The sequence below is a fragment of the Silurus meridionalis genome, chromosome 8 (assembly GCF_014805685.1).
Source record: "Silurus meridionalis isolate SWU-2019-XX chromosome 8, ASM1480568v1, whole genome shotgun sequence".
NCBI lineage: Eukaryota > Metazoa > Chordata > Actinopteri > Siluriformes > Siluridae > Silurus > Silurus meridionalis.
In genome coordinates this window covers 7928419-7942951 of record NC_060891.1, presented here as the reverse complement: position 1 = coordinate 7942951, position 14533 = coordinate 7928419, and the positions used below count along the sequence as shown (strand labels likewise).

The window sequence follows — 14533 nt, the reverse complement described above, 5'->3', positions numbered from 1 at the left end:
TTTAAATGGATGATCTTAGACTTACGTCTGCAGTCTGCTTTTGACAATTCACATGATACACATACATTTGCCATAGTGATCAACAACAGTCTCTCAGAGTAAGTTTTAGAAACTGAGTTAACAGTGCCAAAGCTGCAATTTAATAATCCAGCAAACAAAAAACGGTGACCCTGTAATTAAATTATTTACATGCATTAGATGCACACAGTTTATGGTCAAATATTTGTGAATAACTGAACATCAGTGTATCTTGCAGCATTAAGATTGCCTTACACTGGGAATAAGGGGCCAAAACGTCTTATTCAAGTTAGAGTGGAAGAACTTAAGTGGCTTGCAAAGAACTCTGACCTCAACGCCACTGAACATCTTTGGGATTCACTGAAACACCAACTTTATTAAAAGCCTTATTACTGGACATCAGTGCCAAAACTATTGTGCTCTTGTGGCCAGTATATACCTGTATTATATAGTTATTATATATATACCTATATAATTTATATGAAACATCATTATGTATGCTAGAGGGAACCTATAAAAGCCAAACATTCAACAGTATACAGTGGAGTTAGACAAACCTACATTGTTTTTCTTTTGCAGTTCTTTTCTCTTTACTAAAATTGTTTTACATAACTGAATGTAGATAGGTATTAGAGTGTGTGTGTGTGTGTGTGTGTGTGTGTGTGTGTGTGTGTGTGTGTGTGTGTGTGTTATTAAGCTGTTTAAGTCCAAAATATTTTCTAACCCACTGTGTGATTTACAGTACAGCACTTGAGTTATAATCAGATTTGACAGTTAGTAACTTTTATAAATGGGGCCAGTGTTAAAATGTAATATTAAAGGACATCAGAGTGGTTAATGTGTGAGCTTACTATGATTTTGTTGTGCAGGAAAACATAGCCTTAATTTATATAAAGACAAAAGGGTGTCACTTTTGCTTAAGTGTTTCCTGAGAAATTTGTGTAATATGTACAATTACATTTAACATCATAATTAAATATTTAATACAAACTGGTTCTCCTCTTTAAAAAAAAATAAATGTCTGGATCTGTTACACATTTTCTTCCCCCTTTGGAATTATTCCCTCCAGTGTTACATCACACCAGATGCTCGATACACATTGCTGTGGAGTTACACCCTGCCTCATTAGTAGCTCCAAATCTTTATTATTTACAGTAAATCTGTAAAACTGATACTCATCAAATGATTGCCTATAACTGTCTAGTTGTCTTTGCAATATGTGATTATGAAAAGATGAGACTGTTTGAGGGCACAGAATTAAATTAATATTTTTTTAACATTATGTGATTGAGATAGAACCCTTTTGGTTTTAAGTAAACAGGTTTAATATGCAGTGAGGGGGAAAAGGTGCTTTTAAGTTGTTCTTAAAGAATGGTTCTATTCATTGTTAAGTATCTTTTCCCCAAGCTTTTGGATGATTGATCATTTTTGAGTGTTTATTTTGATTTAATCAATGTAATACTGTTACCTAAAATAATGTAAATCATAATCCTGATTTATTATCCAGTTTATTTAGAGCATTTTTTTTTTTTTACAAATATTCAGGAATTAACCTTATTAGCAATCTATACCTATTTAAAAAGTTTCTTATTTTAACCAATAACTGCAAAAGATTATTTTAAAAGTGTTGTCTCTTTTTTAATACTTTTATATTCCTTATACTGAATTTCCTTTAATGCACCATGGGATTTTAATGTCTAGCATATAACTGACTGTAAAGTAAGAACATCTATATAATTTTCTTTGAAATATATGTATATATTAAACAATATTTTACAACACAATTAGCTTTCCCCCCCCATTCTGATTTATAGGTGTGGAGTTCTCCATGCCTGCTTACTTTATCTGTATTATCTTTTTATAACTAAGTAAGTCCTTAAAAGTGCCACTGTGTACTGCACTAAATGATGTGCAACCTTTATCCTTTCTATTTAGAAAATCAGGTGAGATACAGCCCTCCCTGTCAATCTATTACATACTGTGGCTTCAAAGTTCAGTTCACTACTTCTCTGACGAACCTGCAAGAAGGAGATCGCTTACAATCATGACTGTCTTCGCATCTTAGATCCATGCTTGATTAAACTGAGAGCTTTGAAAAGGACATTTTAAGGGTTTGTAAAACAAAACAAAACAACAACAAAATTCTGTATATGTAGATGTAGATAATGATAGTAAAGTTGTATCTGTATGTTTCTGCTTTAACATGTGAAATAAATATAGTGTAATTTACCTATAGTGCACAATTGTTCAAATCAACCTTTGGATTTCACTATGTGCAGGTGTTAATGAAACTCAAATGATGATTCTCAAGCATGTAAATGTACTGTATATACTTTACCTATTAAATCTTATCTGTACTACATTTTCTTTATTATATTATATTAGGATACACATTGGTATTAGGATATTCTGATTAAATGCTCTTGCTTTCTTTTGTTCACACCCTACAAGTATGACTTGTAATTATCTAAATGGCATTCAGCTTGATTTTGTTGACTCATGCCTGGCTGTAAAAAAGGACAACATAAAAAAACAGGAATTTTTATTGTCCTTTGAATGTATTTAAATGTGAAATGCAGAAAGATTTGAGTGATATGTTAAAGAAGGTATATATAATGATATACATTTATTTTGTGTAGTTAACTGTAAAAATAAATCCGTTTCTCTACTCACTATAAAGTTCAACACAGGTTTGAATGGCAGTGTGAAGAATGATGCTTAATAATTAAACTGATCTTGTGACTTAATTTAAGCCACCATTCAGTGTGAAACCATATAAAGAAATATTTGACGAAAGAAAGGCCATTTATGGCTCAGTCATAATTCTGTTAAAAGAATGATCATTCTGTTCATCAGTAGCAATACTGACATTTTAATCTTATAAAAATACTATGCTGATTTTAAATACTTGAATATACAGTTACTTAATAACAGCTTTTTAAACAAACTTGACTTACTTCTGTGAATTTTTATGTGATCTGACAGATGTCTGAGTCAGCAGATGTAGATGAGTATGAGCATGGACGCATCCGGGAGCTGCAACAGCAGCGCATGGCTGTCCAGAAAAAGACTTACACTAAATGGATGAACAGTGTCTTCTCTAAAAATGGGGTATGAATGCTTTCACATACCATTTTCAAGGCAACCATTTCACAAACCATTTTTAAGGCAGCGTTAAATCCTGCATAGCTATTTAAAAGGATTTAGCATTTAAAGAGAAAAAGCAGTTGGTTTCAGTTGTACGCAAAACTTAAGACACCCTAAACCTGGATTATATATTATTATTATTCATATCATTGATCTGGAATAGAAATAAACACAAACTCTGCAGCAAACTTTCATGTTCACAACAACTTAATTGACTTATTATTCATAAGGTCATTAGAACTAACAAATCCAGAGCCCAAAAAAACCCTTAACTATATAATGTTAGGAAACATCACCTATTGTACTTCGTGTTTTCGTTTGTTCAATTCAATTCAATTCAATTCAATTCAATTCAATTCATTTTTATTTGTATAGCGCTTTTAACAATGAACATTGTCTCAAAGCAGCTTTACACAGATAATGTGGTGATTAAACATAAATATGTTCTTTGTAAGTAAGTTTGTCCCTGATGAGCAACTGTGGCAAGGAAAAACTTCCAGAGATGGCATAAGGAAGAAACCTTGAGAGGAACCAGACTCAAGAGGGAACCCATCCTCATCTGGGTTGCACCAAATGTCCATTTGAAGCAGATACAAAGTTGCGGGGTACAGTGATGATGATCAGAAGCAAACTGCACTCCCGAGTCAGTGCAGCAGACCGCCGACACCAACTACAGTCCAGAGAGAGAGAGAGAAGGATATGGATTATTAAGTGTCCCTATTGGTGTATGAAAGTTAATGTCACTGTGCAGTTTGGACTTCGGCAGGACTCGCTATGGCAGCATAACTAAAAGGGAGAACCAGAAGGTAACACAGACATGAGGGATCTCTGGGATAAGAGACGACCCACCACACCACCGTCAACAAACCAGAGTGAACGTGTGAATGTGAGGGGACGACAGCATACAAATATACCAGTTCACCAAACACTCTATATCCATGCTCCCTCCAGATCTGAGCCTTTACCTAAGAAAAATCTACTGATAAAAGGCTTGACTAAATAAATAAGTTTTCAACCTCGACTTGAACACTGAGACTGTGTCTGAGTCCCGAACACTGGTTGGAAGGCTGTTCCATAACTGTGGGGCTTTATAAGAGAAAGATCTGCCCCCTGCTGTAGTCTTCATTATTTGAGGAACCAACAGATAGCCAGCACCTTTTGATCTAAGTAGGCGTGGAGGGTCATACTGGTACAGAAGTTCACTCAGTTTGTTCTACTGTTAAAATCCCCTGCACTTATTTGTAAATTTAAACAGTATTAAGTGTGTTGAAAGCATCTTCAGCATGAGCAAATATTAATTAAGGCTCCTGGGATGACCTTAGCATAGGCTTAAAGAATGATTACAGTTGCATTGACTAGGCACTACAGCATCCAGGAAACATTATCCATTGAAGCATGTATCCCTTAATTAAAACTTTAATAACCTCATGGCATTCCTTTCCGTATTATACATTTAAATACGTTCCTCTAATCTTTAGGATAATTAGGGTGAACCACCTTTGAACTCTTTTCTGAGTTCAATTATGTAAACCTCTGGTGGCATCTTATTAAGGCATGAACAGAAAAACAATGAGGAGAGGATATAGCTCGTAACTCAAGGTTTTGCATAAACATTTCAACATTGCTGAAGCCAGGAAGGAAGAGGACCTTGCAGTGAGTGTCACCTCTTAATATGGTACATTTACCATCATAACAAAAAGAAAACAATAAAAATTTGCTTACTGATTCAGTAAACATGAATACCACAAAATATGTTTTACCATTAAACAGCTGATACTGTATACTACTAACAGTGCTTGTTAGGGGATTATGTTTGTTAGTGGTCATGATTAATCAGGAAACCATTGATCTTTCTAAATAGGAAATGCGTATGCTTATGTTCTCCTTTCTGTTAATATGTGATCATCTACAGAGACTAGTATGTTTCCCCATTGTGCTAAACAGGAAACGCACACAAATACATTTAAGAAATGCTGCAAGTTTTCACATATTTTTTCATCTTTCATATTTCAGAGAAGGTCTGGTCAGAAACTCCCATAGTTTTTGCATTAGGGTGTGTCTGTCCAGCTCTGAGTGGAACCGGCATAAAGGGAGGAGTGTATGAATCATGCTGGAATAGTGCATAGTGGCCACCAGCCAAATTCAATATTTTTACCTTGCCCGCTGCTCCTGGAGCACAGCACACAATTCTTTCTTCCCCCTTAATAATGTGATCTTTACAAACAGACATGTTCTGCATAAACTCTGCTAAATCATCTAGACCTAAAAAGAAATTTGGAATGTTGGAAAACAGTATATATTAATATATTATTATTAAATTGTATATACAGTGAAGGAAAACTACAATTTGTAAAAAAGAAGATTTAATTTGACCTTTTATTTATGTACTTTTAATTTACCTTGTAACGGTGAGGTAATACAGGTATCTCTCTATGTTCAGGAAAAATTTGTCCTGAATGATGTGTACACTGAGCTCAAGACTGGAGTACATTTGGTACGACTCTTGGAGCTCATCTCCAGGGAGAAGCTGCCCACACCCAGCAGACGCACCCTTAGAGTACACTGTTTGGAGAACAACAGCATTGCCATAAACTTTCTTAAAACCAAGGTACCTCTTGCAGAAACAAGTGAATCATTCCTAAACACGAACAATTCTTAAATTTTTTTATGTGTCTTTTCTTGGAGAATGACCTTTACATTTTAACAGTCTTAAAAAGCTCTATTTTTTTCCATTTAGATCAGAGTAGATTTGATTGGACCAGAGAACATTGTGGATGGGGACAGAACCCTGATACTGGGCCTCATCTGGATCATCATTCTCCGTTTCCAGATTGGAGCAATTAACCTTGATGAGGTAGTAAACAAAATGCCTATATATAGTAGGTGTGCTTACAAGCATGGCATGAAAGCCTGAGTTAAGCACAAATGCTATCTACTTATCTTACTTACTGTCTTACTTTAACAGCATCCTGAATCTGTTCTTTTTCCAGGACAGTGTCGATGCCAGCTTAGCACGTCGTTCAGCCAAGGAAGCTCTTCTGATATGGTGCCAAAGAAAGACTGCTGCCTATAAAAATGTGAATGTTCAGGACTTTTCCAGCAGCTGGAGAGATGGACTGGCCTTCAATGCACTTATTCATGCACACCGGTAGTGCTTATGAATACAGGACCATCACAATGTATTTAAATGCACACATTGATTCAACAACATGTCTTCAACTGTGGTTGCTTTCTTCTCCAGGCCAGATCTATTTGATTACAATCGACTTCATTCAGATGAAGCAAGAAGGAATCTGGGCCATGCTTTCAGCCTAGCTGAGAGTGAATTTGGCATAATGCAACTACTTGATGTAGAAGACATAGTGGTTTTGCATCCAGACGAGAAATCCATCATGACTTATGTCTCACTTTACTACCACTACTTTTCTAAAATGAAACAGGGGAAAACCATCCAGAAAAGGATAGCAAAGGTCAGTTATACCAATAAATACCAATTATGGAATAAATGTTGACACTCAATTTTCTCAATCACTAAATCAGCCATTTTAAACAGTTTTTGACAATATATTTTATATACAGTCCCTGACAAAAGTCTTGTAACTTGTGTACAAATTGTCCTGAAGTGCCGCTGAAATATGTTTCTAATCAAGATTTTTTTTTTTTTATTACAAGAAATGGCTCATTTTAATCCCAACAGCTTTTGTAATAATGTTTTAGTGCAAAACAAAACTGTCAAAAAGTATTCTAATATTCAAGGCTTGGTAAGGCCCATTGAGTAAATTTTTGCGAAGACATAAGTGTTGTCGCCTTGTCATTTGAGCTTCACCTGTGACTAATAATGGATCAATTAGGTCTCAGGTGTGTATAAAAAGAATCCCAGTACACTAGACCTTCACATCAACTGCAACTAGACCTCTGCAAACATGCCTAAGATTCACCCTGAGACTAAAGTTTTGATTATCAAGAGGCTGAAGACCAGATCCACTGCTGATGTGGCAGACACCTTCAATGTGTCTCAGTGTCAAGTACAGAGGATAAAAAAAGATTTGAAGAGACTGGAGACGTTTTTGACAAACCCAGGTCAGGCAGACCCCACAAGACAACTGCTCGAGAGAACCGTTTGTTGGCTCAAAAATCCAAGGCCAACCCATTTTCCACTGCAGCAGAGCTCTACGAGACCTGGTCACCTGATGTCCCTGTGTCAACCAGAACAGTTTGTTGGATTCTGTCTCGAAATGGCCTCCATGGTCGAATCAGTGCCCAGAAGCCAGCACTAAACAAAAGACAATTGAAAAACCGTGTGGCATTTGCCAAGGCCCACAGCCTGCTAAAAGGATGGACGCTGGAAAAGTGGCAGAAGGTGGATTTTTCAGATGAATCTTCTGTTGAATTACACCACAGTCGCCACAAATATTGCAGGAGACCTACTGGAGCCCGCATGGACCAGAGATTCACCCAGAAAAGAGTGAAGTTTGGTGGCGGAAAAATCCATTACATTTGGATCTCACAGCACCAAAATTGGACCTTTCTGTCTTGAATAAATTATAAATCTTTTTTCAGTGAAACTAATTTATTTCAGTGCGTTAAACATCATTTGGGAGGGTTTTAGCTTTTCATATGAGCTATTTCTAACACCAATTGATTAATTAAAAGTCAGGTTTATAGCAGGTGTTTCTACAAAATAGATAAGCGATAAGACTTTTGTCAGGTACTGTACATCTGAATGTGCAATTTAGTTTTACTGCCCCTCAAAATAGAATTAAATGACTAATTTATTAACTCATTTATCTTCAGCAAGCACTTGATTTTGTTTGGGGTTTTCAAAAGGTCAGCTCTATAGCAAACCACTAAAGATCTTCCCCTCAAACCCATGTACATCATATCGTCATAGAGCTGGCTTTGTGCTCAGGGGCATTATCATGCTTCAACAGGTTTAAATCTTCTAGTTCAAGTGAAGGAAAAATGTCATGCTACTGCATCCAAAGACATCCTGTAGAATTGTGCTTCCAACAGTCTGGGGAAGAACAATGGCTGGAAAAGGAACATGTGTCCCAATACTTTTGTCCTTAAAGTGTATCTGCTGTCCCACTGTGCCCCTAAATTAAATAATAATTAAGCTCACAAATGTTATGACAAAAGTATACTTAAGAAGCAATCATGCTTGTTTGGACATAACATATAGAAGTGTTTTTATACATCAAGATTTAAGTCTCCAAATATATGATAGCTTACGTGTTCATTTAGGGAGACTGTGGATTATTGGATTTAGCCATAGGGCAGGAAGGAGTTCTGGCTCTAATCAGATAAGCATAATCTCAGCCTGGTAATACACACAACTGAGGAAGCCAGTCTCCACCCCACACATCTGCTCTCCACAGTTAGCAAGATACTGAAATAGCACTCACCATATTTCAGCATCATGACAGATAAATGTCTCTCAGCAGACAGCTGAAGGCCACCTAGCGGATTTGAGTTCAGAGGCCGGAAGATTCTATTTTAGCGTTGGCCAGGGACTCATGGAAAGGTACAGTGAGTGTCCTGTCCTGCATTGGCAGGAAAAGGATGACAAGATTGCACACCTCCATATCCGTATGTGTGAATAGAACAGTACACTAGCTGTCATGGAGGTGTGTTAAATAATGATGCGCACGTCAATTTGGGAACTGTGCCAGACTGGGTCAGACTTCAGAGCAGTTTGGTGTTGAGAGAAGACGATACAGACGGTGTGTCTGGATTTAGGTGTAGCCAACCAGGCCATTCGTTGGAAATGTCTCTCATTGGGAATTTCAGCAATCAGTGGCTAAGATGGCAAATTATGAAAGAGGTCATAATTAAACCTCATAGGAGTCTGTCTGCACTGCAAAAGGTGTGTATAAGTAGCTGCTATAGATGTTAGTGTAATATGTTGATGCAACTACAGATTTTTTCAATCCTTTTACACTAAGTTGTGCTGTGACGTCACATGATCACATCTCATTTCACTAGTTGGGTTATATTGTGTGAATTATCAAGTGCATACAGAACTTTCAGAACAATCAGCACCTAGAGCACACTAAGGTGCACCTTGGTGCAAACACCAAGCTTGATAATTGTGTGCATTTTTAAGTGACTAGTGGATACAGGACATTCAGAACAATCAGCACCTTGAGCTCACCAAGGTGCACCTTGGTGCGAACACCAAGCTTAGCACTAGGTTAATTGAAAAACCAAAGTGTTTTAGGGTTTAATAGATGTATTTTAACAGCTAAGCAGTATTTTGCAAGCAAAAGTTTTCATATCTATTATTATTATTTTCTTCTTTAATGTATGGATCTGAGCATTTCATAGTTTGTTCAATAACACAATAAGGCCTGTCTGTTTCTGGGTTTTATCTGGCAACCTTCTATACTAATCCATAATAATCACCTTGAACAAAACAACAGACATGCATTAGATAATCATTTAAACTTGGGTTACATACCTGATCAAGTTTGAAACCCAAAGTTCAAATTAAATACTTACAATGGTGCACTAACTTTTGAACCTTTAAACTGTAGTACATTGATTGCTTTGCAATATTTTGCTAGATGGAAAGGGACCACTACTGTTGAGTATGGTGCTTATATGGGTGCTTGTACTGCTTATATGAGTGATGAATCATTCTCAGCATAGAAGTACCAGTGACTGGCAGCAATAACATTAGTGGTTGTTGGGCTGGTATTAGACACAGCAACAATGTTGTTGGGTTTAAGCTTTTGTTGTTGTTTATTAGACACATCATCTTTGTTATGTTGTAGCATTACTGAGTATAGCTCTTTTTAGTTTTGTTTTGCATGTCTCACTCTCTACATCTTCCTCAGTGCACAATTTTTGACCATAATATGGCTGGCAAAACCTGTGGCTGGATAATAACATTAGCTTGGGACAATGTGAATTTTACTCTTGTGTGCATACCTTTTAAACAAAAGCATTTTTCTATGCTTTAATTTTGTCATTTTGCCAATTGAGCTCTGTATGTTTTATTCTAATTAAGGATATTACCAAAAATTACCTTATTTATAATGATGGATGAAATCAGAATTGCAATTCAGTCTGTAACCTGTGAACTTGAATTCTTGAATTGACTCTGTTTTCAGATTGTAGAGCTCCTGAAAGAGATGGAAGACATGAAAAGGGAATATGAGAACATGGTCTCTGACCTACTACAATGGATCAAGACCAAAATAGTGATGCTAGATGATCGTTCTTTCCCGAACTCCATACCAGGCATGAAGGAGCTGGTGGCTGCCTTCAAGACATTCCGCACTGTGGAGAAGCCCCCTAAGTACCAGGAAAGAGGTGCTATTGAAGCCCACCTCTTTAATCTGCGTACAAAGCTGATGGCTAACAATCAGCGTGCCTATGTTCCTCCAGAGGGCAAGACCCTTGGAGATATTGAGAGGACCTGGACACTGCTAGAGAGGGCAGAATATGAACGGGAGCGCTACCTGCAAAAGGTTCTCTTTAGGCTGGAGCAGCTTGAGCAACTGGCCCAGAAATTCGCCGCAAAGCAACACTCAGGGAGAACTACCTGGAGGACACACTGCAGTTGGTTCAGAATTATGATCTAAAGCAACAGAAAACTCTGGAGGAAGCTCAGGTTGCAGCTCAGAAACTGGAAGCTTTATGCACTGATGTGTTGGCTCGGGAGCCTCGCTTTCAAGCTCTCAGTGAGATGGCAGCCATCATTGAGAGAGAGAATTATCACAGCAAGGAACAGGTCATCTTCAGGTGTGTTTAAGTGTATTGTGGTATTTAGGACCACTGTTTTATTAAACATAATAAAATTACAAAACAAAAATACAAGATTTTAAGAATCAAGTCATGAGTATTTTGAGTAGTATATTCATATATTTTTTTAAATATTGTAAAATCTTTCTTTAATATCATAGTTTCTTTTAAATTATTTTTCCTCAAAGTATTAGACTTTTTTAGCTAGTGGTCCTAAAAAAACTGTTGAAAGTGTGCTCACTATAAGCAAATAGGAAGCATTTCTTCATTGTCCTTCATTGTCATCCTTCAACAGGCAAATGAATATCTCAAAAAAATGGCAAGCTTTGCTCCAACAGTTGCAGCAGAAAAGAGATTCTGTTGGAGATATTGTGGACACACTTGCTGTTCTCAAAGACACAGAACTGATCTCTCTGGACCTCATAGAGCTACAGGTTATTATTTAAAATGATATAAACTGTTATTTATTAATTATCATTTAATTTCAGAAACATAAAGCTCTTCTAAAATATACAGTGGATATAAAAAGTAGACACTCTCCTGTTTTTTTATGTAAAAAAATAACCCAAAATGAATTGTTTTAGTAACCTGGTTGTAACAAACTTGATCTAATACCTTAATAAAATAGCTCTTTTGCAGCGCTTTGTAACAGTCGATCAACACATCTTGATTTGGTGATTTTTATCCACACTTTCTTTTAGCAAAACTTCATTTCTATTGCATTTCAAGGGGAGAGTGTAAGGATTAGCTCTGACTCTCTGACCAACTGACTTTGCAAAGAAGAGTGGAAAGTCAGTTGGACCACATGACATAACAGTAGAAGCATGGAGATGTTAAGGAGAGATGGCAGTGGAGTTTTCAACAAGACAGTGTGTGGAGAAGGAGTGTGCTGGTGCTGGTTTTTAAGCATAAGGGAGATGTGCAGATCTGCAGTAACTACAGGGGAAAAAGTTGATTATTCACATCATGAAGTTATGGGAAAGAGTAGTGAAAGCCAGGCTGAGAGAAGAGGTGACCATCTGTGAGCAATAGCATGGTATCATAAAAGAGGAAGAGCACCACAGACGCATTATTTGCTTTGAGAATGTTGATGGAAAAGTATAGAGAAGATCAGAAGGAGTTGCATTGTGTGTTTGTGGATTTAGAGAAAGTGTACGACAGAGTGCCAAGAGAGGAGATTTGGTATTGCATGAGGAAGTCAGGTGTGTCAGAAAGTATGTGAGGGTGGTGCAGGACATGTATGTGGACAATGTGACAGCAGTGGTGTGCAGTACGAATGACAGACTGGTTCAAGGTGGATGTGGGATTGCAGCAAGGATCGTCTCTAAGCCCTTTCCTGTTTGCAGTTGTGATGGACAGGTTAACAAAGGTCAGACAGGAGTCTCTGTGGACTATGATGTTTGCAGATGATATTGTAAATGGAAATAAAAGTAAGCGGGAGTAAGACAGAGTGGAGTGGACACTTAGTGGAGTGGTGAGGTTGCAGGGAAAAGAGGTGAAGAAGGTGGGGGATTTCAGATACCTGGGGTCAACAGTGCAAGGTAATGGGTAGTGTGTTAGAGAAGTGAATAAAAGAGTGCAGGCAGGGTGGAGTGGGTGGAGAAGAGTGGCAGGAGTGATTTGTAATAAAAGGGTATCTGCAAGAGTATAAAGGAACGTTTATAGGACTGTGGTGAGACCTGTGATGTACACCAGGGGGTGTGTAGACTGCAAACATAATAAAGGCGTTCATTGCAGTTAATTTCACTTTATCCAGTGTGCTGTTTCACTTTTAGGTCCAAGCAGCGTCTTCTGACCTAGGGAAGCAATTACCAGAGGTGGAAGATCTACTACAAAAACAAGAACTGTTGGACACCAAGATCACCTCTCTTGGAGAATCACTGAGTGCTATTAGCAGTAGTGCCTTAAGGGGGAAACACAGGGATGATTCACAGGTTCAGAGGAGAGTGAAAGAGCTTAAAAGCCAGTACGACTCACTTCTGGCTCTCAGTCGGAACAGGTAATGTCTACAAATAAATGAGTCTTAATTTTATTTTTGCTATTTGTGGTTCTCTAGTCTGGTATTGTCATAATCACACATAATTATATTATGTAGTATGTGCTATTGTAAAAAAATTATGTTTGACATATCATTTATGGTTTTAAAGGAGGAGAGCCCTAGAAGGACAGCTGAAGCTCTTTGAGTTCTTCCATGACTGTGAGGAAGTGGAGGCTTGGATCTATGAAAAATGGCTTCTGGTGCAAGCAGCATCTTTGGGCAGAGACCTCACTCAGATTGAACAAGCAATTCTAAACCATAAGGTTTTGACCCTTTAAATAATAAAGAAAATGCAAAATACTTCCTACAATTAACGCAAAATAAGTTTTTATTTTTGTTGTTCACTGTTGCATATACAGACTTTGGAAGCAGAAGTTCAGTCAGAGGAATCTCTTTGCTTCAAGCTTGTGTCCAGGGGACAAGAACTGTGTAGAGGGAGACACCCCAACGAGAGAGATATACAGAAATGGATCCGGACTTTGCAGAAACAGTGGCAGCAACTTAGAGACCAAGTTTCAAACCGCAAAAACAGGCTGCATGCAGCCAACATTATCAAACAGGTCCTTGCTACTGATTCTACAGCTAACTGGTAGACCCACAACAGCCAGAATGTGCACGTTGTGTAACTCTTAAACTGTTTTATCATTATATGCATTCAGACTCTGTTGTAACCATAAACAATATTTTTGCAGTATTTTGCTGATGCAGCAGAGGCAAACTCGTGGCTTAATGACCGCAAGCCCCTTCTAACTGATGAAGATTATGGAAACAATGAGATGAGCACCATTGCCCTGCTCCAGCGTCACCAGAGACTGGAGAAGGAGATAGGGGCATATGCTTCAGAGATGAAGAGGCTCTCTGAGCAAGCCCAGAGTGCTGTCCAGTTAGCTCCACTAACAGTAAGTAAAAATAATTACAGTTTTAGGCAGTATTAAAAAACACCATTTAAAATCTTAAGCCAAGAAACATTGAAAACATATACAAAGGATGTTGGAGCAGAATTTTTGAATTTTAGCAGCTGAATTTTCAGAAAAAGCATTGTATTTAATGGTTAGTCTATTGAATCTTGGGGAATGACAAAAAAATAAAAACTAAATTAAATTAAATTAAAAAAACGAATGAAGCAGTGGAAATGGCAGTGGGTTTGCTCTGCAGGTGATTTGACCATAACCATAATTTGACCATATATATATATATATATATATATATATATATATATATATATATATATATATATATATATATATATATACAGTGGAACCCGGTTACGTCGATGTCCTAGGGGGTCGCCAAAAAGCATCGAGGTAACCGATGATCGAGATAAACGAAAATCAAAATGGCGGCAATATATTAACGTGCTTGAAATTTCTTTATGTACATGATGTGCGTTAATAAATGAGAATGTGCATGCACGTGTTTTTAAAGGGGTTTTTTACACAACAGCGTTGCCGCGATTTGTTTGATGAAGGCATGCTATAAAAATACATACAGTACATGTTTATCTGTCAGGAATCCACCTGCCACGCCCCCTTCGGCTCCCTTCAGCCTGGCAGGTGCTTTCTCGACCGCTTTCTCTGAAGC

The 14533-nt window shown here is 37.4% G+C and overlaps 1 protein-coding gene across 1 annotated transcript in view; it reads left to right on the top strand.

Annotated features, from left to right (window-relative positions):
• Positions 1-31: 31 nt before the first annotated feature.
• Positions 32-14533, top strand: part of sptbn5 (spectrin, beta, non-erythrocytic 5) — a 54275-nt gene continuing 39773 nt past the window's right edge. The window contains 13 exon segments of the mRNA XM_046856107.1: positions 32-2129; positions 3004-3129; positions 5606-5773; positions 5903-6019; positions 6156-6313; positions 6407-6635; positions 10281-10683; positions 10686-10914; positions 11210-11348; positions 12690-12913; positions 13062-13215; positions 13312-13512; positions 13645-13851. Coding sequence (XP_046712063.1) covers positions 3004-3129; positions 5606-5773; positions 5903-6019; positions 6156-6313; positions 6407-6635; positions 10281-10683; positions 10686-10914; positions 11210-11348; positions 12690-12913; positions 13062-13215; positions 13312-13512; positions 13645-13851 — 2355 coding nt within the window. The 5' untranslated portion in view covers positions 32-2129.